Raw genomic sequence first — 27526 nt, 5'->3', positions numbered from 1 at the left:
ATAGAAATTTGTTTAACAAAACAAACTATTAGAAGTCAGATCTGGCAGTATGTAGAAAGTGGTTTTGTTATAGGGATGGCAGTGTTGGTTCAGCATTGGAAGATCCACCCCCAAAAGTCATCGTTTTAATAGAGGAAAGGAAAAAGCCACACGATCCTGTCACTACTTGGAGAAAAAGTATTGGACTAAATTCTACAGCTGTTCATGGTAAAAGCTATCAGGAGACTAGAAGTAGAACAGAACCTTCTCAACAGATCAAAGACATGTACTCCATGCTTCCAGCAAAAACGCCTTATATGAATGGAGAAGATACAGTGGTTTCTCCTTTAGGTGGGGAACAAGGACAGATATGCCTACTCTTCATCTGTCCATTAAACTTTGAAACATAGGCCTAAACCAAAATAGTCTGGCAATAAAATGACACAATTAGGATAGGATTGGCAAAGGTAGAAGCAAAATCTTTATATGTAGATGAAATGATCACCTACAGAGAAAATACTAAGAAATCTCTAGGAGCCCCTAGAACTTGTATTTGAATTTAGCAGGATTAGAAAACACAAGGTATATATAAAAATTTAGGTCCGTGTATACTTGCTATAAATGAAGAATTGGATATTGAAATTTAAAAGTTATGTAGGAGTACAAAGGACCTAGAAAAGTAAAAGAAAAAGAAAAAAAAAGTGTTGGAAGACGTTTAGTACCTGATTTTAAGACTTCCTCTAAAGCTACAGCAATCAAGCCAGTGTTGGTGTAAGGAAAGACATACAGATCACTGGAATAAAACAGAGAATCTAGAATAGAACCACACATATATAGTCCACTGAGTTTTGAAAGATTATTTAACATTAACATTTTATAGAATATAAACTCAATTCAAGAGCAGAGGAAAAGCTAGTGTTTTCAGCAAATGGCACTAGAACACCTGGTATCCGTATATAAAAAAATTAACCTCAACCCTTCATTTCCATACATAAAAATAACTTGAAAGGATCTATGAACCTAAATATGAAAGACTAAAACCATAAAACTGTAAGAAAAAAACTTTAAGAAGAAATTATAAGGGAAAATGTTTATGAATATAGGGTAGGCAAGAACTTCCTAGGATACAAAAAACATGATGTATAAAAGAAAAAAATTGATAAATGAGATTCCATAAAAATTTAGACCTTTAAATGACATTGTTAAGAAAATGAAAAGTAGTCCTTAAACAGACCACATTTACAATGGATATAACCTATGACCAGGATATATAAAGAACTCTTACAGCTCATTAATAGACAACCCAGGGCCAGGGATTTAGCTCAGTGGTTTCACCACCTGCTGCACAAGCGCAAGGACCCAAGTTCAATCCCCGGTCCAAAAAAAAAAAACAGACAACCCAATTAAAATGTAGGCACAAGAAGATGATAAATAGCTAGCACAACACAAGGAAAGGTGTGCAACTCTAGAATCAGAAAAATACTAATCAGTACAATAACAAGATTGAATTATACACTCATTAGGAGATGAAGTTAAAAGTTTTAAAAGCCTTGTCATGACTTTTTCTTTTTGTTGGATTCTCCCCCTTTGTGTTTAATTTGTCATGCCCAAAGGATTCATTCTGCTGGGCTTCCTGCAGTTGTGATCCTCATTGTCTTTTCCTAAGATATTGTCTAAAATTTTGGGGGGTGCTTCTTTGGTATTCATGAAGTTCCTAAGGTGCTCTTTGTCATGAAAGTATCTCATTTCTCCATCAATTTTGAAAGATAGCTTTGAAGGGTACATCAATCTGGGTTGGAGGCTGTTTTCCTTTAGGGCTTGAAATATATCACTCCAAGCTCTTCTTGCCTTGAGGGTTTGCATTGAGAAGTCAGCTATGATTCTAATGGGGTTTCCTTTGTATGTGATTTGTTTCTTTTCTCTAACTGCTTGTAGAATTTTGTTCTTCTGTTGGGTCTCTGGAACCCTAACTGTTATATCCCCATGTGTAGATCTTTTTTTGATCATGGCTAGTTGGAGTCCTATATGCCTCACTTATCTGTATGTCAAGTTCTCTTCCCCTGCTTGGGAAGTTTTCTGCCATCACTTCTGTGAACAGTTTTTTTTAATGTCATCTGCACTCTCTCCTGTTTCTTCATTGACTCTGATCAGTCTTATGTTATTCTTCTTTGCATTGTCTAGCAGCTGCTGGATTGATTTCTTGTGGTCCCTTACAGGTTTAAAGCAATTTTTCTTTTCCTGGTCACTGATTGCAATCTTATCTTCTATATCTGAAATTCTGTCCTTACATTGGTTCATTCTGCTGCATAGACTTTTAATGGAGTTTTTAATCTCCTGGAAATCTGTTTGCATCTGTTTTATGGATTCCATTTGTTTCCTGTGTTGGGATTCCATCATGTTCCTAAGCTCCTCTATTTTTTTTTTATCTGTGTCCTCTCTAGATTTATTAATCATGTCTTGCACTATGGGCACAATCTCTGCTGTTATGTGAGAAATTATTTCTGATTTCATTTTTTCCAGATCCTCTTTTGTTACCAGTTCAGGGAGTCCAGGTGGTTGAGTATCAGATTGTTCCATCTGGTTTCCCTTTGGGGTTGCTGTAGGTGATCTGGAAGTCTGTTTCTGAGGCTTGTTTACGTGTCTTCTCATCTCTACGGGGTGGGGGGTGCTGCTGGTGCCCATGCAGCTCACCTCCTCAGCCCTGAGAGTGGTGGAATGGTTGCTGGGGACCCTCCTCCTGGGCGCTCTTGCACCTCTAATTTCTGATGGCTTCCCAATACCTTTGGTCTCGAATGTTCTCTCTCTTCCTCCCTCCCTTTCGGGATGATTCTCTCTCTCCCTCACTCCCTCCCTTCTTCCCTGTCTCCTTCTCTCTGGTTTTTTGAGACAGGGTCTTATGTAGTCCAGACTAACCTTGAACTCACTCTGTAGCCCAGGCTGGCCTCAATCTTTCAACCCTCCTGCCTCAGCCTCCTGAGTGCTGGGACTATAGGTGTGCACCAGCCCGACCAGCCTTGGGGTTTTTTGACTTGTAGATAAATCACCTCACCCCTGCCTCCTTCTTTCTCCAGGCCTCCCCTCTCCTGGAGGAGGTCTTTCCTTATATTGAGAACCTATCCTAGTCCAGGATGATCTCTCCTCCACATCCTTGGCCCGATTCCCTCTGCAAAGACCCTTTTTCCAAATTGGGACAAATGCACAAGTCTAAGCTAAGACTGTCTTTGGGGGGTGGGATACCATTCAGGCCGCTGCAGGGTCTCAAAATAAAACAAACCAATGCTAGAAAGGGTCACAGAGCTGTCCCCACACTAGCAGTCTCTCAGCGGCAGCTCAGGACACCCTGAAAGGCCTGTACCATCGCATCGACATTTTACAGATGAACTGAGTCCTGGCAGCCAGATCGATCCTCCAAGGGTCCCCCGCCTGGTGGATGGCTCCGGACCAGGATCTAAACCCTCTTTTTTATTTGTTTGTTTGTTTTTGAGACAGTCTCTCTATATAGCCCAGGCTGGCCTCGAATTCCGGGGATCCTCCTGCCTCAGCTTCCCTAGTGCTGAGATTGCAGGCAAGAGCCACTACACCCTGATCCTTGCTCTTCAGGAAAAAAACAGTGCCACCCCCGAACCTCCACCCTCTAAGGAACGAGGTTACCTCTGCATGTATTCATTTATCTGTTCCCTGTTTGGTTTTACATCCCTGATGCGCCATCAGAAAACCACTTCTGCGTCTGCCCCACCCCCATACCCCCCACCCCCGCGGCTGTCGGAGAGGCTTCCCGCTCAGCCAATGGCAAGCTGTGGATGCTGAGAGAGGGCGGGGCTCCCCATTCTCCCGCCCCCTCCCACTCCCCACCCGCGGCTCACAAAGGCACCATCGTGAACTCTCTCAGGGTCTCGGAGCCTCTGCCAGCTGCGAGCCGGAGGAGACGCCCGACAGCGATGACAAGGGGCAGGGCGACTCCTGGGGCTCCTGGAGCCCCCTGCTAAGCGGACCCACCCTCACCCCCAGGCCTCCAGCGGGCCGCCCGCTCTCCTGGGCGCGGGCCTGGTGACCTTGCTCGGATGCCCCCTCGAGCATCCTGCGCGGCTGTGGCCCGGGGACCGCGAGCGATGCGCGCCTTTGTCTCCCAGTGACGCGAAGGTGAGGGCTGCTCCGAGTCCCTGGCCGGGGCAAGGGGCGTTTGCGGGGCGCATGGCAGGGGACAGGCGTAGGCTGCCTGGGAGCCGGGGACCAGGATCTTGTGACTAAGGATGCTGGGCTAGAGGCTGAGCTTTGCCCCGGTGCAGGAGCACTCAGAGCTCCGGCAATGAAAGCCAGCTCATTCCCTATTTATAACACCAGAGGGACTCCGCTGGCTGCAGGTCTGGACAAAAAAATTACAAATGTGTCCATGAAGACTTGCTTCGGGAAGCAGGGAGGAAGGGAGCCCATTAACGAATAGATTCCTCCTCTTTTTCTGCAACCCTCCTGCCTCAGCCTCCCTAGTTCTGGGATAACAGGAGTGCTCCACCACGCCCGATTTATTTTTCTGGATTTCTGTGTGATGCACTACTAATGCAGCACTGTGGCTGTAATGAGCACTGCTGGGCTGTCCCTTGATGCCGTTGTCTTGGCTATTGCCTAATAGGAAGCAGGGATCTGAATGTGGGAGTGTGCGGGCTGGGCTGGGGACCCACGACCCCTGGGGTTAGAGGATGTGGCACCAGCCCCTCCTCGGTGGGTCCCTCGCCCCCAGGGAGCTCAGGTCACACCCAGCTCAGGGTCAGGAAAACAGACACAGGTCTCCTGCTCCAGCTAGGAAACCGGGTTTGCACCGAGAGAACTTCCTATGCCCAAGAGGGCTGGGTGGTTGCTGTTGCCTGGAGCATCTGGAAGGGATTTTTTTCCCATACTGTGTCTCACTGTCCCTCCTCCATGAATGAATGACGACATTGAAGATGGAGGAGAGAGAGTGATCCGGAGGGAAACTCTTCACCGGAAATTGGGGACAGTCTGGTTTCTGCTGTTCCCTGGTCCTCGGCTTCCCACAGGCACTCGCTGGGTGTGGGTTCCCTTTGGGTACCCCTGCACTGACCCAAAAGCAGGACCCGCGTCTCTGGGGGCTTGGAGGGACACACCCAACCGGGGCAGCCAGCAGAGCAGCAGGCAGCCAGGACTCCCAGGTGGTCTTCGGTGGTGTGAAGTGTGGGTCACAGATTAGCTCCTGGTGGGTGGGAGGAGTTAGTGACACAGTGCTGGGCAAATGCAGAAGGGGCCGTTTCTTTTCCTTTCCTTTCCTTTGTTTTTGTTTTATGAGACAGGGTCTGGCTATGTTGCCCATGCTGGCCTTGAACTCTCAATCCTCCTGGCTCAGCCCCCCTGCCCCCATGCTGGGATGACAAGCAGGCACCACCAGCCTGGCTCCATTTCCTTTCCTAGCAGGTTTCCCAAGCCTTGGGGCCAGATCGTTCTTGGTCGTGTGGTCCATCCTGGGCATTACAGGAAGTTGAGTGGCATCCCTGACCTCTGCCTGGGAACACAACCCCAAAATACCTGAAGATGTTAATAAGCGTCCCAGAAGATGGGTGTGGGGAGGTGAGAAATAGTCCCCGGTTGTGAACTGCTGGTTTAGGAACATGAGATTCCACATGGGTGTTGGCTGAGGCCCAAAATCCTAGAATACAATGTCTGGAAGGTATTGGAGCAGCCGTCTCCCATTCAACTCTTCCATCTACAGACAGGGAGACTGAGGCACAAAAAGATGAAGAGTTTGGGAGTCTGTCATGCTTCAAGGTAGATACAAATTCAGTCTCCCTTGGCAGGTCTTATTCTGTGATCAGACAGCCAACTGCTGAAGCCAATACCTGGAGCCTACCCTAGTCGGAGGCTCAGAACAATAAAAACCAAGCCTGCACTTTGTGATTGGTAGTGATTTTGATCTGATTTGAAACCCCAGGCTTTTTTCTACACTGTCTTCTTAGACTTGGGGTCTGCAGTTATCAGGACTTGCGAGAGGACAGAGGGGCAGGGCAGATGGCCTGGTGCAGGTAGAGGGGGTTTGGAGTGGGCCAGGTCCTCTTGAAAGTGTTGGTCCCAGGAGGGAAAATGAAGCATACCAGTCATTCACACTTCAGTGCAAGTTAGTGTTGTAGTTGTTGAATTCATTGTTTCTTGCTTGAGGTCCAAGGTAAGGGAGAGAGTGTGTCTGTTTTGATCATTGCTTGTTCTGGGGAGAGTGGATTTCAGAGGTCCCAAGGAAGAGGAGATTGTAGCAGGAGCCTCAGCTCCTAACCTGGGTTCAAACTCCATACCTGCCTAGAAGTTCCTCCCTCTCTCTGCCTCTGTTTCCTCATCTGTGGAATGAGGACACCTTATGGGGCCTGAGCAGATTTATTAAGACGATGGGCACACGAACTCTTTGCAGATCCGCCTCCCAAGGGCTGGAGGTGGAGGGAGGGGTGGGTTTTGCATTTTCTGTCCAGCGAAACCTGCTCCCCAATCTTCGGCTCTCCTGCAGGGCTTTTCCTGCTTCAGCGAGCCCCGCTTCCTGGCTCCCATGGGAACCACCGAGGCCACACTCCGGATGGAAAACGTGGATGTTCGGGAGGAATGGCAGGACGAGGATCTTCCCAGGTAGGACCTTCGGGTCCCGAGCCACTCACGGCCCAGCGCCTCTGGGGGTGGAGCTCAGGAGGTGCTGCTGATGCCATCTAGAGCCTCCTGGAGTGCCAGTGGTGGTGGTGCATGTCTGTCACTCCAGCTTCTTGGGAGGCTGAGGCAGGAGGATCACAAGTTCTAGTTCAACCTGGGCAACTTGGCAATTTAGTGAGACCTTGATTCAAAATAAAAATGTATAAAAGGGCTGGGGATGTAGCTGAGTGCGAAGGCCCTAGGCTTGGATCCCAGTATTACAAAAATAAAAATTAAAAATTAAATGAAAACAGATTGGAGAGAGGAGAGCAAGGAGCTGTGAGCTGAGGGCTACCAGTGCCTCTGGGAGCTGGTTCAGGTGGGTCCTGGATTCTCCCCAGGCTCTGGGAGGGACCAGTACACACCCACATCTGGACCAAAGCCCAGGGAAGCTGACTTTGGACTTGCTTCCAGCCTCCAGGATTGTGAAGGCGAAGCATGGGAGGTTCCGAGGCAGCAGCTCCATGGTGATCTGTCACCGAAGCCGTGCTGTGGGAGTCCACTCTGTGTCACTGTGACAATATGCCAGAGGCAGCTCACTTGATAAAGAAAAGGGGTTATGCGAGCTGGAAGTGGAAAGAGGAAGAGGCGATTGTGCTGAGGACCCCACTGACTGGGCCACCTCATGGCGGAGGGCAAGGGCAAAGATGTGTGTGAGAAGGAGGAAATCACCTTACAAAGAGGAAGCCACAGAGGCTGGGTGGGCGGAGCTCTTTGACAGGGTTCTAGCAGCCATCCCTGGAGAGCCAATCAGAGTCCCTCCAGACTACCCTGGTGCCTTGTGAGGCCAGGCCCACAAGGACCTAAAGTTCTCCACCTAGGCTCCGCCTTTTAAAGGTCCCAGCACCTCTGTATTGCCACACCAAGGACCAAGCTTCCAACACCTGCACGTTTGGGGGACAAACAACCATAACCTATGCTGAACAGTTTGCATGGTTATTTTGTCTATGCCTCTCTTCCCACCAAACAGAACACCTCACCAAAGCTCAGTGCAAAGGCCCTGGGTTCAATCCTAGTAACTTAAAAAATAATAAAAAGTTGAACAACCACAAAAAAAAAAAGCTATCTCTCCTCCCAAGCTGAATGGGGATAGAACAGGGACTGAACACAGCTGCAAATGGGGACAAGGCCAGTTCTGAAAGGGACGAGGACAGCTGTGCAGGAGCCGGTGGCATCTTTCCAATGAGTTCCCAGCTGCAGTGTCCCCTGGCAGGACAGTGGGCTCCTGTGCACCCCGCTCCCGTGCCACTGCCAGCTGGCACTGTGCCAGCAAGGCCTCTGTCTTCCCCGTCTCAGGAAGAAATGAGTGTGGCTCCTTGACGCGGGGCCCAGCTGTGGCCACACAGTGCTCCTCTGTGGATTTCAGATAATGCCAGTCTATTCTCCCAGCTCAGCTACACCCCCGCCCCTTTACATTTTTAAATTTGAGACGGAGTCTTGCTAAGTCACTAAGTTGCCCAGGCTGGGTTCAAACTTGCAATCCTCCTGACTCAGCCTCCTACAGTGCTGAGATGACAGGTGTGTGCCACCGCACCCAGCAGGCATCTGCTTTATTCTCTCATTTGCTCATGGTCTTCTTCATATACAGGACTCACACCAAAGACTGGGCGCGCACAGCCCTGGGACTGGCCACAAGGGCTCTGTGGGTGGTGGCAGTGTTTGCCCTCCAGGCTTTCAGCTGAGGAGTCCATGAAGCTTGGAACCCCCATGTTCTCAGCGAAAACCTCCTTTACTTAAAGGCAGTGAGCTGTAGATGTTGATCTCATTTACAAAATTCCTTCACAGCAATACCTAGTCTAGCGCTTGAATGAATAACTGGGGACTATGTTTTAGCCAACATGATACATAAAAATACCCACAAAGACAGGCACCCCTGTCTTCCCAGCACTGGGAAGGCTGAGGCAGGAGGATCTTCACGTGTTCAAGGCCAGCCTGGGCTACATATTGAGACCCTGTCTCAAGAAAACAAACAAAAATTAAGCTATAAACACCCTATGGTGGGGCCTGGCATGCATTGGCCAGCAGGCTGGTGGTGTAGAATAGAGTTCTAGAAAATTTGAGAGCAAAGGCCGTTTGGACTTAGGTGACAGTGAGAACTGGCCTGGTAAGCAGGAGCAGGAGCAGGAAGGAAATTCGCACCTCAGTTAGCATGGGAGACTTGTATCAGCCAGTAGAGGCCAGTTTGGAGGGAAAAGTGTCCTGATTTGTGATGATATGGAAATCTAGACTTTTTGTGTCACAGCTGTGATTTGACAGCAGATTTTTAAATGTTTTCTTTGAAATGCTGTGTGGGTGAAACAAAACTAGTTTGGGTATGTCAGTGTCAGCCTGCAATTTTTAAAAAATAGTACTAGGAGGGCCGGAGATTTAGCTCAGTGGTTCCGCCGCCTGCCTCGAAAGTGCAAGGACCTGAGTTTGATCCCCGGTACAAAAAAATAATAGCACTGGGGATTAAACCCAGGGGTTTGCATTGAGCTCCATCCCCATCCCTTTGTATTTTTTAATTTTTGAGAAAAGGTCTCACTAAATTGCCCAGGCTGGGGTTGAACTTGAGATCCTCTTCCCTCAACCTCCCAAATCATTGAGATGACAGATGTATGGCATCAATCATGGCTTTTATTTCATTTTATTTTTGGAGACAGGGTCTCACTATGTACCCCAGGCTGGCCTTGAACTCACGGTGAGCCTCCTGCCTCAGTCCCCTGAGTGCTGGGATTACAGGCATGTGCCACTGTGCCTGGCCAGGGCTACTTTAAAAGGATGTAAGTGTTTGCCTGCCACATTTCTTAAGATGATCTTTATTGTTTAGAATAGTCTCATTTACAGAAAAGTTCAAAGATAATAGGAAGAATTCCTATAGTCAACCATCAGTTTCCTCTGCCTTTAACATAAATTAGCGGTGGTGCACCTGTTCCAGTTGATGAATGAGCATCAACACATTATTAGTGACTGAAGTCCGTGGTTTATTCATATGCTCTTGGGTTGGATTGGTTTTTTCTTTTTTTTGTACTGGGAATCGAACTCAGGACCTTGTGGTTGCCAGGCAGGCACAGTGCCACTGAGCTACATCCCTGGCCCTGGATTGATTTTTTTCTGTTGTTTGTATTTATTTATTGACAGAACTGGGAATGGAACACAACCCTTGTTCATCCTAGGCAGATGCTTGCCCCTGAGCTACATCCTCATCCCTTTGTATTTGATTTTGAGACAGGGTCTTACTAAGTTGTCTGCGGATGGAAGTGGTGACTCTCCTGCCTCAGCCTCTCAGAGTGCTGGATGACAGGCATGGCCACCATGCCAGGCTTCCTGTGTCCGCTACACTGAAAGTCAGCAGCTCATCAGAGACCACATCTGCTCAGTCGCCCTGTGGAGAATTTGATTTCTATTCTGAAGGGGACAAAGCTTCAAGACAGTGGGAGACAAAGTCCTTCTTCTCTCAGGGTCACAGTTTGCTCTGTCTGAGAATCCCTAAAGCCAGGCATAGTTGTGCAGGTCTGTGATGTCAGCACTTTGGGAGGCTGGGGCAGGAGGATCTCAAGTCCAAGCCTATCCTGGGCAACTTAGGGAGACCCTGTCTCAAAATTAAAGTAAAAGGGCCGGGGATTTAGCTCAGTGGTCCCGCCACCTGCCTCACAACCTTAAGGTCTGGAGTTCGATCCCTGATACCAAAACAAAACAAAACAAAACAAAATAAAAATAAAAAGGGCTGGGGATGTAGCTCAGTGCAAAGACTCTGGGTTCCACCCCCAGCACTGAAAAATAAATAAATAAATAAATGTAAATAATTCTGAAAAACGTCATGTTAATTTGACAATTAGAAAGGAGTCCTCTGGCACCAGTGGATTGTGAATTTGCCATGCCCGGCGGAGCTGTATGTGAGGCCAGGGAATCCCTGGATCTGAATCTGTTTTGTCACTTTTCTTGTTTTGTCTGCCATGCTGGCTGCGTCGAATTCTTCCTCTGGATTTCGATGTCTGCCTGTCGGGGTCCCAGGCCGCTCCCGGAGGAGACAGGGATGGACCTGCTGGGCAGCCCCAGGGAAGATGCGTCCTGTAAGTTTGTGCCCAGACCTGGCTGGGGACGGGGACTTCGAGGGCAGGGGAGCCGCCCCACACCAGGTCTCCTTACCAGCGTCTGCTCTGCCCCTTTGTGGTCCAGCACGGTGCCCAGCTACAGGGCAGAGGTGACCAGAGAGGGACACGCATGGCCTGAGGTCACACAGCAGTGACATCTAAGTCTTCCTGTCCTGCTGAGCCCAAGAGGCAGCGGGGCGGGGGGGGGGCAACACTGGGGACACTCAGGCCCCCGGCCCCAGAGAGGCCGAGCTATCAGGGGTCTTGGTGTGTGAGCTCCGCCCTGAGCTGTGTTTGGGGGGGGGGGCTCCAACCAGGTTACCCTGGGGGAAGATGGTGGCTTGCTGCGTGCAGCTGCCTGAATCTGTCCACCTCGTCATCCCAGAGGCCAGCCCAGGTTCCCTTCCGGGCCAGAAAGATGGGGGATGGGATTCAGTTTGTTTTAGTTTAGTGGGGGCGGGGGCTGGAACCCAGCGAACTTTGGAACTTCGCTTGGGCTAGGTAAGAGCTCACCCATGAGCCACACACACCAGCCCTGTCAGGATACCTGCAGATTGAGCCACGTAGGATGGCACACATTTGTCATCACAGCCACCTGCAATTTCAAGTAATTTAGTGAAATCCTGTCTCAGAATAAAATAAAAAGGCTGAAGTGTGGCTCAGTGGTGAGTACCTGCCCGGCATGGACAAGGGCCTGGGTTCAGTGCCCAGAAACCTAGAGATGGGAGGAAAGACTGATGGCTAATTTTATGTGTCCACCTGCCTAGACCCTGGCACCTGGATATTAGGTCAAACATTATTCCAGATGTTTCTAAGAAGGCATTTTTAATTTTTTTTTTTTTTGGTACCAGGGATCAAACTCAGGTCCTTGGGCTTGCTCAGCAGGTGGCGAAACCACTGAGCTAAATCCCCGGCCCTCATAAGAAGGTATTTTTAGATGAGATTAAGATTTAAATTAGTAGGGGCTGAGGATTTAGCTCAGTGGCACCATCCCTGCCTGATAAGTGCAAGGTCCTGAGTTCAATTCCCGGTACCAAAAAAAAAGATTTAAATTAGTGGACTTTGAGTGAAGCCTATGGCCCTCCTTTAAGAGGGTGGGCCTCATTTAATTAGTTGAAGGCTTAAACAGAAAAAGACTGAGATCCGCCGAGGAAGAGAGAATTCTGCTGGCATGTGGCTTTGGTTGAGCTTGCAGTCCCAAGTCCTGCCTGGGTGTCCTCCCCTAGCTGCCCTGAGGAGTCCCCAGCCCCTTGTAACCACGTGAGACCATTCTTTACAATATCCCTCTCTCCACACACACATACTGCTGGGCCTGCTTCTCCAGAGGACTGTAATCTAACTAACATAGGAGATTATCCTGGATCCCGGCTCATCTGGAGCTCAGTGTCCCCCAGAGCCCCCCTGAGAGGGCAAGGGAGGGTGAGCGGACTAGAGAGGCTGAAGATGCTGTGCTGCCGCCTCTGCAGATGGAGGTCAGGGCTGCGAGCTGAGGGCTCCATGCTCCGAAGAGCAGACTTCAAGGGGTAAACAGGCCCTCCCAGCCCTTCTGTCAAGCAGCCTGGACCAACCCCCCCCCCCAACCCGTGCCAAACTCCAGGAATCCCAAGCCTGGGAACTGGAAGGAAACGCCCACTCTGCCATCCAGAGCCTTAAGGTAGAATTGCTATTGGCTTCCATCCCTGAGAACGAGAACGGCCAACCTAGGACAGTGGTGAAGGAAGAAGAGGCAGGCAGGATGGGCAAAGCCAGCATGGAGTGGGGGACCGGCTCCTGCCCCTCAAACCAAGTGTTCCAGCCGGGCTTGGAGGCACAAGCCTGTCATCACAGCACTCTGGGAGGCTGAGGCAGGAGGATCACAAGTTTGAGCCCAGCCTGGACAACTTAGTGACTTAGCAAGACTCTGTCTCAAAATTTGAAAACAATAAAATAAAAAGAACTGGGGATATAGGCCCCAGTGTGAAGGCCCTGGATTCAATCCCAATAGGGCAAAACCAAAACCAAAAACCAACCAAACAAGTCATCACACTGGCATCTGTCTGTGTGGCTTTTCTAGACCACAACAGGTGCCACCGATAAGGCAGCTTCAAAAATAGACATGGATTCCCACTGCCCACTGGAGGCAGCAAGTCGGAGCTCAAGGTGTGGACAGGGCCGGCTTCCTCAGGCTGTGGGGAGAATCTGTCCCTGCCGTTCCCTGCCTCTGGTGGTGGCTGGTGATCCTGGGAGGTGGACCTGTGGAGGGACCACCCCGATCTGTGCCTCTGTGGTCTCAGCCTTTCTCTCCATGTTTATCTGCGTCCCAGTGGTTCGCTTTAATGAGGACAGCATCACCATGGATGTCCTAGGACCCACTCTAATTCCACTGCAACAAACATGATTGATTGATTGACTAGTTTGCTTGTTTTTTGAGACAAGGTCTCGCTGTTTAGTCCAGGCTGGCCTTGAACTCACTATGTAGCCCAGGCTGGCTTCGAACTCACTGTGATCCTCAGCCTCTCAAGTCCTGGGATGACAGGTGTACAGCCCTGTGCCCCTGCACCCTGGTTCTTTTTATTTAGGGAAAATTCCATTGATGTTTTTAGTTGTGTCTTTTTTTTTAAATTAAGGACAAATTCCATTCACTTTCAAGGATTGAGAATAATCCTCTTTGGCTCCAGTTTCTGTCCTGGGGCCCACGTGGTGCTGTCACCGCCTTCTGGCTCTCCCTGGTAGTGACTGATGTCACGTCCACACACCCGTAGCTTAGCCATCACTGCACCGTGGCTTTTAGTTTTATCCCATCAGAAAGAGAGAGCAAAATTTTTACCAAACTCACTAAATTCACCCCCTAGACCCACTTCCCGTGAGGAAGATGGAGGAACCCAGAAACACAAACTGGAAATCCTCCTGTCTCGGTCTCCCGAGTAGCTGGGATTACAGGTATATACTACCATGCCCAGCTCACAGGCTCTGGACAAAACATGGCTGCTCTGTTTGTAGCATTTTCTGCCAAGGTACACGTTGATTCCTTCTAAAGCTCAGCTCTGACCCCTATGTAGACAGGACCAAGAAATTCAAAGGGAAAAAACAGGACCCAGGGTGTTTAGTTCCTGATAATTTCACCCTCCAAACACTGAGGAGTAGGGAACCACTCACTGCACCCTCAGTGGCCACAGAATGAAGCTGAGGGTGAGGCCCAAGGTCCCCCCAAAATTCCACCTCTGATTTAGACATTGCTTTGGGGCCAGAGGGTGGCTTTTCTCCCTGGCTCACTTTTGGGGATCAGCTCTGCTCAGCTTGTTCTCAGACTGGCTTTAACCCCAGGGGTCAGAAACTGCCTTAAAAGGGGACAAGGTAGATGTGGTGGTGGGTGCCTGTCATCCTAGAGTTTGGGAGGCTGAGTCAGGAGGATTACAAGTTTGAAGCCAGCCTGGGCAACTTCACAAGACCCTGTCTCAAAATAAAAACTAAAAAGGGCTGGGGTGTGACTCAGTGTGAAGGCCCTGGGTTCCATCCTGATTACGGAGACAGAGAGACAGGTGTCCAGGCCTGCTGTGCTGTCCCCCCTCCCACAGCCCCGCCCAGCGCGCTGAACTTCGGAGCTCATCGGAAGAGGAAGACGCTGGTGGCCCCAGAGATCAACATCTCCCTGGACCAGAGCGAAGGCTCCCTGCTGTCTGACGACTTCCTGGACACCCCTGATGACCTGGACATCAATGTGGATGACATCGAGACCCCTGATGAGACTGACTCACTGGAGTTCCTGGGAAACGGGAATGACCTGGAGTGGGAAGGTAAAAGGCCAAAGGTCTCTTTCGGGGCTCCCCTGCCCGCTTCCTAGAGCCTTCTCTGTACTCCCTGTGGGTGACAGAGTGGCCGGGGTCACAAGGACCTAACTCAGGGCACAGAGCTCCTCCAGGGGGGTCTGTCACTCTGCAATTGGATGCATGTATTTCTGGTTTCTTTTTTTTTTATTATTATTATTTTTTGGTACTGGGGATTGAACTCAGAACCTTGCACTTGTGAGGCAGGCACCGGAACCACTGAGCTAAATCCCTGGCTCTCGTTTCTCCTTTTTTGTATGTGGAGGGGATTTGAGATAGAGTCTCACTATGTAGCCCAGGCTGGCCTCAAACTTACACTGATCCTCCTGCCTCAGCCTCCCGAATGCTGGGATGACAGGTGCACACCCCCACACCTGGCTCGATGCACTTTTTTCTTGTACACTTTTGAGTGTTGTGAGGAACATGACCTTCCCACAGGTGCTCAAAGGTGATAGGGCCCATTGGACCACAGCCTGGCCACGCAGCATGCTGGCCCTGGCCATTCCCCTGGGGCAGGTCCTGAGTGCACACGAGGGACGCAGTGATGTGACAGACACAGTCCCCACCTGCACACTGAGGTGGCCAGAAAGACGGGTGCTGAATGATGAAATATGCACACAAAAGGCATTGGTCCTGGGGTTATAGGAGAATAAGAAGCAATGAGAGAGATTGGATGCTGGGCCATGTCTGGGGACACGTGTGGCTGTCACGACTAGAGGAGCTCCTGGCCTGGAGCAATATGGAGGCCAGGGACACTGCTGAGCACCCTGCAGTGCCCAGGATGCCCCTCAGAGAACCCGGCCTCAGTTTCCCCTGGGCCTAGGGCAGAGGCCCCGGGTGAGGGTCCCAGAGTGGGTTCCGTTTTCCAGGGCAGCCAGGCAGCTGGGTGATGTCGTTTGAGCTGAGGTCCCATGTGATAGGCCTGGGGCAGGGAGCCAGGCAGAGCCCGAGAGGGGACAGGGTGGTGACAGCAGATCGCATGGGACTCAGGGGTCCCCATGAGGGGTTGGGCTTTAGTGCCCGATGATTGAAGGCAGAGCGCACCGAATGCGGTGTGTGGCATGAGTTGGGAGACATTGCCTGCCGTGGCCAGGGCGGGCAGGACCTTAGGGACAGGGAGGCCCGACAACAAGCAGGATGGATGTTTTGCTAGGAGACGGCGGTGACAGGTGGGGGCAGTTGTCAGAGGGGGTCCCTTGGGAGGGGAGCCAGGAGCACTGGCAGAGTGGGTGTGGGTGGTGGAGCGGAGGCCTGGTCCAAGCTGAGCCCTGAGTTCTTGGCTTGAGCTTTGACCTTCAGTTGTCTTGAGGCAGGAAAAGCAGGAGGACACAGGGGCCCATTTTTAGAGCAATTAAGAAGCCCAGAGAGGGAGGTGCAGTGCACAAGATCACACAGCAAGTCGTTTGGAGAACCAGGCTCTATCCAGACCCCCTGACTTCTGTCCTTGAGCATTTTCTCATGGTCCACAGTTTGGTTTTTTTCAATCAGTATTTGAGTGTGACTGTGTGTGTGTGTGTGTGTGTGTGTGTGTGTATACGATGCACCCCTGGCCCTTTTTATTGTTTAGTTTGAGACAGAGTCTGGCTAGGGGCCGGGGACTTAGCTCAGTGGTTCCACCGCTTGCTGCGAAAGCGCAAGGTCCTGAGTTCGATCCCTGGTACCAAGAAAAGAAAAAAAGGCTTCTGCATAGCAAGAGGAGAAACCACCAACAGTGAAGAGACAGAGTCTGGCTAAGTTGCCCAGACTGGCCTCAAACTGGCAATCCTCCTGCCTCGGTCTCCTGAGTAGCTGGAATGACAGGTATATGTCATTGCATCCAGCTCGGTATGTTTTTTTGACTCCCGGCTCCCCTGTTTCTCCCAACAACCCATGCGAACATGGTTAGTCAGCAAAATACAGGAAAAGAGCTTTTGCTGGTGGCCCAGGAGAGAGAGAGAGAGAGAGAGAGAGGGACAAAAGGAGCAGTAATTGCCGGGAGATATGGGAGATAAGTAGACACTGATGCGGAGCAGGACACGAGACACTCATCTGGGGCCCTTGCTCCAGTCTTTTGGAAGAAGGTGGACACAGAAAATGGTCATTCAGAGGAAAATGGCCTGGACAGGGAGGATGGAAGGCACAGGTGACGTCGGACCACCTGCTGCCTGGGGTGCAATCCTGGACCCAAGCCTTGAATGGGGAGTAGGAGAGGAGGGTGGACAAGCACAGCCACCAGGTGGCAGCGATGGGAGGCTCAGGAGAAAGACCAGGTGAGAGGTTAGGATGACTCCAGACTCAGCTGTCCCTCTGCTTGCCCCCGGGCTGACTTCCAGATGACACCCCTGTGGCCACGGCCAAGAACATGCCCGGGGACAGTGCTGATCTGTTTGGGGATGGCACGGCAGAGGATGGCAGTGCCACCAACGGGCGGCTGTGGCGGACCGTGATCATCGGGGAGCAGGAACACCGCATCGACCTGCACATGATCCGGCCGTACATGAAGGTGGTCACGCACGGAGGTGAGACCCCGCCGTCCCCCACTCCACCCAGGAGTTGTGGGCAGATGGAGGCGTCTGCCTTCCTCTCTGGACTGTGGTCTCTTCTGCTAAGCTTTTCCCTTGCTTAGGGAAGGGGGCGGGCTGGGGCAGGACAGGCAGCGGTAGGAAGGGGCCAGTGTGGCGGGTGGGCTGTTGGAGGTGGCCCAGGACTCAGAGGGGCCTGTCCCATTAGACCTGGGGACACTGGGCCACTCATCCACTGCCTCCTGCAGGGTACTATGGGGAAGGCCTCAACGCTATCATCGTCTTTGCCGCCTGCTTCCTCCCCGACAGCAGCGCCCCGGACTACCACTATATCATGGAGAACCTTTTCCTGTAAGTGCCGCCTACTGCAGGCAGCCCTGGGCCAGCCCCAACACTGCTGAGATGGCCCAGGACCCTGGGGGACCAGGCTGAGGGGACCAGGCTGAGGGGACCAGGCTGGGGGCCCTGGAAGTACTCCCTGGCACCAGGGAAGAGCACGGTGTCAGTGGACCACAACATGGGCCAGCAATCTGCTTTTGAGGCTCCCTGTCTTTGATATCACCACCACCACCATCAACACCATCAGCATACCTTGGTTCTTGGGATTGGTTCCCGGCTGGAGCTGGGGCTCTTGGGGTTGGTCTTGGGAAGCATTCAAGGAAATCATATAAAATTCTTGGAACCTAGTACATGCTCAATAAAATGGTAGCTGCATCCTGAGCCTGCACTTTTACCTTGTGCACCCTCAATCAGGTACGTGATCAGCAGCCTGGAGCTGCTGGTGGCCGAGGACTACATGATCGTGTATCTGAATGGCGCCACCCCGCGGCGGAGGATGCCGGGCATCGGCTGGCTGAAGAAGTGTTACCAGATGATCGACAGGAGGTGAGGGGCAGGCCGAGGACCAGCTAGCTCTGTGCACAAGGGGAAGAAGGGGAGAAATAAAGAGTAACACATAGTGCAGGGCGTGGTGGCACATGCCTGTCATCACAGCATTCAGGAGGCTGAGGCAGGAGGATCGCCGTGAGTTTGAGGCCAGCCTGGGCTATGTAGTGAGACCCTGTCTCCAAGAAAGAAAACAAAAAGAAAACCCAGGCAGGGCAAGTGATGTTGAGCTTAAAAGTGGTGCTGTAGTTTTCTGGGGCTGCCATGGCAAAGCAGAACAAACCAGGCAGTTTGAATGACCCGTACCACCCCTGCCACTTCTAGAAGTCCAAGGTCGATGTGTGGGCTCAACCACCTCCTTCTTCTGTTTTGTTTTGTTTTTTGGTACCAGGCAGGGATTGAACTCAGTCAGGTCCTTGCGCTTGTGCAGCAGGCGGCAAAACCACTGAGCTATATCCCTGGCCCTTGTTTTGTTTCTTGAGATGATCTCACTGTGTACCCCAGCTTGGCCTTAAACTCATGGTGATCCTCCTGCTTCAGCCTCCTGAGTGGACCGGCCCCTTCTGGCCATACAAGGGAGAATCCATCCTGTCCCCAGAGTCTGGTGTTGGCTGCAATCCTCGGTGTCCTCAGCTTGTCCAATTGTCATCCCGGTCTCTGCCTCTGTTGTCACGTGACATTCCCCCTGTGTGCCTGTCTATGTTCAAATGTCCCCTTTTGCAAGGACCCCCGTCACATTGGATTAAAGGTCCATTCTCCTTTAATATGATGTTACTTTAACTCAACTTATTACTCCTGCAGTTTCCCCATTCTCAGATGAGCTCAAAGGCTGCAAGTACACAGGTCAGAGACATTAAGTATGCTCACTGGGCAGCCTCCAGGGCTTTCCATCTCCCCAGCTGAGCTCTGTCCCAGGAAACGCTGACCCCCACCCCCTCCCCAGCCTGGCATCAGGTCCTCCTTCCTGTCTCTGTGGGTCTCACCACACTGGGGCCTCCTAGGAGAGGGACCCTGTGCTGCGTGTCCTCCTGTGTCTGGCTCAGTTCCCTGAGCAGCACAGCCTCAAGGTCTGTTCATGCTGTGGCAGGTGTCAGGATTTCCTTCCTTTTCCTGGCTGAGTAATATTCCTACATGTAGCTGGACCCCACTGTGTGTGTCTATCTTTCTGTCAGTGGACACTGGGCTGTGTCCATCTCTTGACCAGTAGCTTCAGAATAGTTTAAAAATCGGCCCAGCCAGCAACACATCCATGTATTCAGGTCAGTGGAGAGGCTCTAAGACCATTTTGGATCCTTTTCCAGCACTAGATGGTAACAATATGGTCTCAGCTGCTTCAACCTTGCCCAGCTAGTCTGATTGCTCTGCACTGCAGGGGCCCCCCACCCACACACTGTGGTCTCTTAGCTTAGGGATACAAGGGCTGTGTCTGCATCCCCTGTGGGACTCACAACTCTTGGAGCAGGGAGGAGATTTGACCAGCACCTGGAGCCACTCTGGGAGGCTAAGGCAGGAGAATTGCAAGTTTGAGCCCAGCCTGGGAAACTTAGCAAGAATTTAAAAAAAAAATTTTAAAGGACTGGGGATGGAGCTCAGCGGGATGCAGGTGTCAGTGACAAATAGTAGTGCATGGCCCTCCATCCCTGCTCCTGGCCCTTCCTAGGGTCCCTCTCCCCAAAGCCTGCCCCAGAAGGACATCCTGCTCCATTTGTGTCCCCATACAGACTGCGGAAAAATCTGAAGTCCCTGATCATTGTTCACCCATCCTGGTTCATCCGGACCGTGCTGGCCATCTCCCGCCCCTTCATCAGGTGAGCCAAGGAGCCCAGGCCTGTGCTGGTGCCACGGGGCTGTGGTGTGGACCTGGGTGTGTTTCGATGCACTGGTAGCTTCTTTGGTACACAGAGGTATTACTGCCTCAAACTGTCTTTCGTAATATATATATATATATGCTGAGCGTCTCCCATCAGGAAATCCAAAATGCAAAATGCTCCAAAACTGCAAGTCTTTCTTGAGGGCCGACATAAAGATGCCACAGTGAATGGCATGTCTGACCCCAGGGGCTGGGTTCCACTCAAACTGCGAGGTCCTAAAAGCATGTGCACAAAAATATCAGGTGTGGTGGTATACACCTTTCACCCCAGCACCTCTGGAAGCTGAGGCAGGCTTGCTGAGGCAAGCTTGAGCCCACCCTGAGCACCTTAGCGAGACCCTGTCTCAAAATAAAAAAATGTCTTTCGAAGGCCCTGAGTTTGATCTTCAATAAGGGAAAAACAAAAACAAACAAACAAAAAAACTGGCTCTCACCTATTGAATGTTTTGGGGAAAAGGGTCTCACTATGTAGCCCAGGCTGGACCCAATTGCTCCTCCTGCCTCAGCCTCCCTTGTAGCTGGGATGACAGGGCCACAGCACAGCCCCCAACTTTTGAATGTTGGCCCTCTTTAATGTTTACATCCATGACCCAGAAGGCTGATGTCATCACACTCACCTTACAGATGAGAAAACCCAGCTCAAAGAGGTCACCCAGTCACGCAGCAAGGTCACAGCCCTCTGCCCCTTGGAGGTGAGCCATCAGCTCCTGACTCTGCTGGGGCCATTGTGTCCCCAGAAGGTGTCACATGTGAGGGGCCTCATCCACATCCTGGGCTCCGCAGGGCAGTGACCCAGTGCATGTGTGACCTGAGTCTTCCCAAGGCCACCTTCAAGTTCAGTGACTTATGAAAGGATTCAGGACTGAAAAACAGTTTATTCCAGTGAAAAGATCCAGACTGAAATGGAAAGAGGAGAGCGATGTGGAGGGGACCTGGGTCCTAATCATGTGGTGACACAGTCTGGCATCCCAGTACTCTGGGAGGCTGAGGCAGGAGAATCTCATGTTGGAGCTCAGCCAGGGAAATTGAGGAAGACATTGTCCCAGAATAAAAAATTAAAAAGTAGGGCTGGGGATTTAGCTCAGTGGTTCTGCCACCTGCCTCGAAAGCACAAGGTCCCAACTTCGATCCCCAGTACCAAAAAAATTAAAAAGTGCTGGCAGTGTAGCTCAGGGGTGAAGCATTCACCTAGCAATGTGGAGGGACCCTGGGTTCCATCCCCCGTACTACAACAAACAAACAGCAACAAAGATAACCCAAGATTGTCACTCTGTCACCGAGCAGCAAGGATTATGTTCCTTCTTGCCAGGGCTTTGGAGCTGGAACAGGGCAGGGTGGGCAGCTGGAGCTCAGGTGCTGGCCTCTGAGAGGGTGTGGCTGAGTAGGTGCTGGCATGGCTGCAGGGAGACTGCCCTCACCCCTCTCCTCCCACCAGCGTCAAGTTCATCAATAAGATCCAATACGTGCACAGCCTGGAGGAGCTGGAGCAGCTCATCCCCATGGAGCACGTGCAGATTCCGGAGTGCGTCCTCCAGTGAGTAGCAGGGTAGTCCCCACCCCGACGCCCCTATCCGGTCCCTGTCACCCCTCTCCCCCCAAGACCAGCAATGAGAAGAGCGGTGGATCTGGGACCTAAACTTATGCACTCTGCACCCCAGGTCCCCAAGGGGGCTTCCACCCCGAGTGTCTCCAACACTTTCTTACCCAGCAGGACATCCTCAACACCTCCCCACTGTTTCCTGCCCTAGAAGTCTCTTTAGCATCATTTTTTTTAAACTTTGATAAAATACATAGAACATAAAATTGACCGTTTCAGAGCTGGGTGTGGTGGTGCACGCCTGTCATCCTGGCACACAGGAGGCTGAGGCAGGAGGATCGCTGTGAGCTTGGGGCCAGTCTGGCTATACAGTGAGTTCGAGGCCAGCCTGGACTATACATAGAGAGACCCTGCCTCAAAAAAACCAAATATATTGATCATTTCAACCAAGCACACGGTTCTGTGGCTTTAGAGACATTCAGATGGATGTGTCTATGGACAGATGCTGGGCCATGCCAAGAAACCAATTTCCCTCCCCAGGGAAACAGGCCCAGCAGATCAGGGCCAGGCAGCTGCCCAAGCCATGGCTAACTTTTCCTCCTTGCTCCGAAGGCTGCTGTGTGAGCAGACATCACTCTCTGCTCCCAGTGGGAAGGGAGGTCCCCAGGAAGTGTGCCTGCCCCAGGAGGTGGAGGGCTGAGTCTGATGCCTTCTTCTCTCTTTCAGGTATGAAGAGGAAAGGCTCAAAGCCAGGAGAGAGAGGTCAGTGCAGAGCGGGCTCTGTGACAGCTTCTCGGGGCTGGGGGCTGAGCCAGGCTCTCCTGGGGACACGGAGGTCCCCAGTGGCTCCGCTTATCAAGGACCAGTGACTGGTCCCACAGGTGTCTCAAGACGCTCCGTTATGGCTTCCAAAAGCAGCCGGAAATGAATGGATAAAACTTTATTCATAAAAACAAGCTCAAACCGCAGAGGGTGATGGCGCACACCTGGAATCCCAGCACTAGGGAGGCTGAGGCAGGAAGATTCCAAGTTTGAGCCCAGCCTGGGAAATTTAGCAAGACCCTGTCTCAAAATAAAATAAAAAGGTAAAAAGGGCTGGATATAGCTCATTGGTAGAGCACTCCTGGCTTCCATTCCCCGGTACTACCAAAAAAAAATCTCCAAACTGTCCTTAGGTCTCTGGCCAAATGACCAGAGAGGTCAGTGTCAGCCAGAGGCCCCTGCCCAGGACAGCAGGCCACCTCCTGTCACCTGGCTTTGTCTGTCCACAGCTCCAGGCCCCAGCCCGAGTTCGTCCTGCCCAGGTCTGAAGAAAAGCCAGAGGCAGTGCTAGAGGAAGACAGGTCAGTATCCAAGCGACCTTGGGGCAGAAGGTGACAACCCCCAGGGGCTGCCATGTCCCCAAGGGGAAAAAGACAGGACTTGACTGAGGGGCAGAAAATTAATGGGGTGGCTGGGTGTGGTGGCACACACCTGTAATCCCAGTACTCAGGAGGCTGAGGCAGGAGGATTGCTGTGAGTTCAAGGCCAGCCTGGGCTATGTAGCGAGACCCTGTCTCCAAAAAATAAAATGAAAATAAAAGTGGACAATTCAGGGGGCTTTTGGTGCATTCATAATATTGTACAATCATTCTCCAACTAGAGAGCGTTCCCTCCTTCTCCCCTGTGCATCCAGCACACACGGGAGACCAAGTTCTGCCCTCAAACAAAGGTTCTGGAAGGTGATCTTTGTCCAAGCCCCACCGTGCAGGCTCCGCCTCTCCATGCCCACCAGACTCTGAGCAAGTAGGGAGTCTTGGTGGTTTCCTCACAGCTTTGGCTGACTTCCTCACAGCTGCCTGCCCTGGCTTGTTTGTTATTCGGCAGATGCTCACTGATGCCTGCTTTGTACCAGACCAGGACCAAGTGGTATCAGCCTTCATGGGGCTCACAGCCTCAGCCAACTGGAGGAAAATATCCAGTTCCTTCAAAATAGGCAACTAGGGGCAGGGATTTAGCTCAATGGTTTCATCACCTGCTGCGCAAGCTCAAGGACCAGAGTTCGATCCCCGGCACAAAAAAAAAAAAAAAAATAGGCAACTAACACTAAGCCTCCTTCCCTTTCCCACAGATCTGCGCCAGTCACAGAGGATCAGGAAACAAGGTATGGGTGATACAGGGTGGTCGGGGTGCCTTTCAGAAATGATGTAGTGGATCCTATCCCTGGGACAGTTGTCCCATGATTTACTCAGGGTGGGAGACACTGCACCAGGGAGCGGGGAAGTGGTGGTTACCGCAACCAGTCAGCTTGTCCTCCACACTCCAGGGGGCGCTGTTTCACAGACAGGGCCCCAACCACTACCAGGGACCCAAGCTCCACATTAAATCACCTCATCAGCATACAATGTGACTGAAAAACAGTGAATGTTTAAAATTTTAAAAATGTATTACAGTAAAAGACGCTACTATGAATCCCCCTCAAAATCCTCCCTCTCACTTCAAACACACTTATCTCACATTCTTGCCACTTTCTGAAGCAGTTTGGAAGTCCTCTCTCATGACTGTCTTTAGTTACATTATCCTGGCTTCCTTAACGTCCTGAATCCATTTAAAACATTTCTGTTCCATGATCATCTTGACTTTGGGGAGGAGCCAGAAGTCGCACAGTGCCAAATCCAGTGTAGAAGATGGATGAGGACACCATCGTGTTTTATAAGCTCTTTTCTGTTAGATGGCTCTTGGCAGAAGCATTTGCCATATTTTTTATCACACCTCATAGACAATGAGGAAAGAGGACTCCAGAACTGCTGCAGAAAGTGGCCAGAATCATGGTATGTATGTGTTCAAAGCAAGAGGAAGGATTTTGAGGGAGATTCGTGGCAATGTACTTTTTACTGAAATGAATGTTTTTTAAATTTAAACATTCACCATATTTTTCGATCACACGTCTTAGGCTGTCTGGTACGAGCCACAGTCCCCAGGTGAAGTTTTATCAGGCAGGATATCACAAGGCTTTAGCAATTATTTCCAGGAGCAAAGGCCAAACCTTACCTTAGAAGGCACGGGTTGATCCTCGGCCACACACGCTTCTGCAAGTCTGTCACACAGCCTGGCCTCGTCCCTTACTGCCCCACATGGCTCAGGAAGCCTCAGGCTGAGAAATAAACATCAGAAATGGTCTAAAACCAGTGCTGCCCCCTCCTGGGGACACTGAGAAAAAACAAGTTCCTAATGTATTTTGGTTTTGGTTTTTGGTTTTTGGTACCGGGGATCAAACTTGGGTCCTTGCGCTTGTGCAGCAGGCGGCGAAACCACGGAGCTAAATCCCCAGCCTTCCTAAGATATTTCTGGAAAGACCCTCTAACCCACACTCGCTGCAGATGCGCTCACAGACCCACGCACACAAGGAAGTCAGCCACCCTGGGCGAAAGTCAGCAGACACAACCAGGAGCAGAATGAAACCCTCTGCTGGGGATCCTTAGGGGGACATGATAAAATAAGCATTGCAAGAGATTAAAGATGCAACGGACAGAATTTTATTTTATTTTATTTATTTATTTATTTGGTACCGGAGATCGAACTCAGGTCCTTGTTCTTACGAGGCAGGCAGAGGAACCACTGAGCTAAATCCCCGGCCAGGACAGAATTTTAGACAGGGGTCCCCGGGGCCTGCTCTTCTGCTGGGCCCTAAGAGGGAGGCCCCTGAGAGTTCCCCTGGACAGGCAGGTGACCAATGTCCAGCCTTGAGGAGCAGGCACCGCTCCTGCTCCTGAGAGCTCACCCACCTTAAGGGAGCTCGTTCTTGGAACGCACACATGTGGAAGAGCATTTTCCACTTGTTAAAAAAATCCCAGTCCCTTCTCGCCCTGTGTCTCTCCCCTCCAGCATGTCCTGAGGTGGCCAGATCGAAGAGAAGGACATAAAAGAAGATTCCAGATGCCAAGAAGCCTCTGTCAGATGCCCTCTGGTCCCAGAACTCACCCCACCTCCTCCTGAGTCCTGCTCGCCCCAGGGGACCCGACTTCTCCATCCACCTCTGACATCCAGCGTCCCTGGTAGCTGCTTGGAAACGTTTTTTAAACAACGCAGTTTTAGCACATTCTGGAAAAGGACCCAGTTCTCAGCCCTCCCCATGTCCACGCTTGCAAGCTCACAGCCGAGGAGAGGGAGACTTGTGGGCTGCGGCCTGTGTGGCCCTGGTGACCTTCCTGCTGTTCCCAGCCCCGAGGCCACAGGACAGCCCTCCTGGGCACCAGGCGCCAGATCCTTCTGTCACTGGTCACCCCTCTGTCTGGGGCCACAGACGCCTTCCAGTGTGGCAAGGCCCGGGTTTATCCCCTGCCTTCCCTACTGGAATGTGTCCTGCTCCTGGCCCTCAGCCCTGGGATCTCGGTCCCGAGCAGGACTGTGTCTTGGGACACCTCTCAGCCTCCACTTGTGTCCAGAATTTACACCCCTGGTTTGTCCCTTGACAGTCCCTGTCGCCTCTAAGGACACCCACTTTCCTTGAGAGCCTCTGAGCTCATCATATAAGAATGGCTGTCAGGCCACACCCTTGCCTCCTTCTTGGACATTCCCAAGCCCCTCATCCTCGGATCCCACAGCCCAGGGCCAGCTCAAGTGACACCTGTGACAGCCCCAGTGCCAGGTCGGGATGCACTCAGAGCAGAGGCTAAGAAGCCAGCTCTGAAACAGAGTCCTCCTGGGAACGCAGACATCAGCTAAGGAAGACACAAGGTACTGGAGGGAGGAGTGTTTCTGAGGTCACTTGGGAAAATAGATCCCAGCAGGCTGGATGCTGTGGTTCCCTGCATTCCAAACTCAAACCCCTGTCATCCCAGCACTCAGGCGGCTGAGGCAGGAGGATGGCTGTGAGTTTGAAGTCAGCCTGGACTGCATAGCAAGATCTCTCTCAGAAAAACCAAAAAGAAAAAAGAAAGATGGGCTGTTCTTCTAGCGCCTCAAGACTATCAGGGGTCGGCTACAAGCAGTGAGCTCGGTCGGCATCTCCGGGGGCATTTAAGAAAAGGCAAAGCAGTGTTTGCAGAAAGTGATTCCCCTGTGTTCCCTTCATCCCTGTGTCTCCCTTTTGATCAAAACCTGAGTGGCATGTTTTCCAGGCCCTCAGCTTCCTGCTGCCTCTGAGGCCAAGCTTCAGCGAGAGCCACCGAGGTCAGGGTGACAGCCCAGACCTGGGACAGCAAAGGGACAAGTCTCGGGCTATCCCGACCACGGGATGGGACACAAATCTGAGACAAGACTACCAGGCTGTGCCAGGAGCAACTTGGCTTCCAGCATGGCCTGAGAAGGCTGGAACACTTGGGAAATGGCTTTGTAATGTGTGTTTCTCACATGTCAAATAAGGGACAGACAGAGAAGGTGTCCTGGGTCCCGGAGGCGAAGGCTGCCCCAGGCCTGTCCCTCCTTCGTGTCACCCAGGACCCCTCTGCTCCCCACGATGATTCTGGTAGTGACGGTGACCATGCAGATGTACAGGTGGCTCTGAAGACCCCAAACTCTCACTCCAGTGAATGGCACCCCCATCGATGGCGACACAGGATGATGGACCGGAGGGGGTCTCCAGCAGATGCCAGGTGTGGCCACCACGGCTTGTCCCCAAGTGGCCCCAGGCACATAGCGCCACCATGAACTTTTCTTGGGCCAGGACATCTGTGGGCCGAAACTTCTGCCCCCCCAGGAAACACAGTGGGACCACCTGTCCCCATGGCAAGGGACAGGCCACTCAGAGCCTTCTGGATCACCAGCAGCCACAGGCAGCCAGAGACAGCAGCAGGCCAGCGAGGTGGGAAGCCACCCCTGTCCTGGGTGTGAGCCGTGTACACAGCTCCAGGCTCGTCCTATGTGGGGCCATTGTTCCCAGGCAGCTGATGAGGTGCCACCCCAAGGTTGGCATTCCCATAGATTTGCATCTGGGAATACTTTGGGGTAAGAGGTGGTGGTGGACCCCGAGCCCTTGTGGTAAAGAGATGGTGGTTTCCCCTCTTGTGACATGTGGGGTGTGGCCTGTCGCCTCCTCAGAGTGGCACCGTGCATACCCACCCTCCCAGCCCATTCTTTGGTTTTTACACTCAGAAATAATCATGATGGTAGCTGTCGTGACGGGGAGATGCCATCTTTATGGGCTCTGGGGGGTTTATGGAAAATGAATACATCATTACTGGGAAGGGAGGTCTGTCTCCTCTTTTCTTTCTTTTCTTCTCTCTTTTTCA

The 27526-nt window shown here is 51.5% G+C and overlaps 1 protein-coding gene across 4 annotated transcripts; it reads left to right on the top strand.

Annotated features, from left to right (window-relative positions):
* The first annotated feature begins 3810 nt into the window (after positions 1 to 3810).
* Atcay (ATCAY kinesin light chain interacting caytaxin) lies at positions 3811 to 27485 on the top strand. Of its 4 annotated transcripts, XM_004865867.3 has the most exons (13): positions 3811 to 4119; positions 6476 to 6591; positions 10642 to 10700; positions 14276 to 14494; positions 16837 to 17022; positions 17274 to 17376; positions 17779 to 17910; positions 19632 to 19718; positions 21216 to 21314; positions 22044 to 22079; positions 22589 to 22660; positions 23428 to 23460; positions 25182 to 27485. In XM_004865867.3, the coding sequence occupies exons 2-13, from the start codon at positions 6515 to 6517 to the stop codon at positions 25189 to 25191; spliced, it is 1113 nt and encodes a 370-aa protein (XP_004865924.1). In that variant the 5' UTR covers positions 3811 to 4119; positions 6476 to 6514; the 3' UTR covers positions 25192 to 27485. The 4 variants fall into 4 exon arrangements, 3 of the variants coding, with proteins under 3 accessions (XP_004865924.1, XP_021100599.1, XP_021100598.1); XM_021244940.2 differs by lacking the exon at positions 10642 to 10700; XM_021244939.2 differs by lacking the exons at positions 3811 to 4119; positions 6476 to 6591; positions 10642 to 10700 and having other exon boundaries at positions 10721 to 14494.
* The last annotated feature ends 41 nt before the right edge of the window (positions 27486 to 27526 follow it).

The sequence above is a fragment of the Heterocephalus glaber genome, unplaced genomic scaffold (assembly GCF_053883595.1).
Source record: "Heterocephalus glaber isolate CG9 unplaced genomic scaffold, H.glaber_assembly_v1.0 deba00001760, whole genome shotgun sequence".
Lineage (NCBI taxonomy): Eukaryota > Metazoa > Chordata > Mammalia > Rodentia > Bathyergidae > Heterocephalus > Heterocephalus glaber.
Note: the sequence above shows the minus strand (reverse complement) of the source record. Positions and strands in the feature narration are given on the sequence as shown.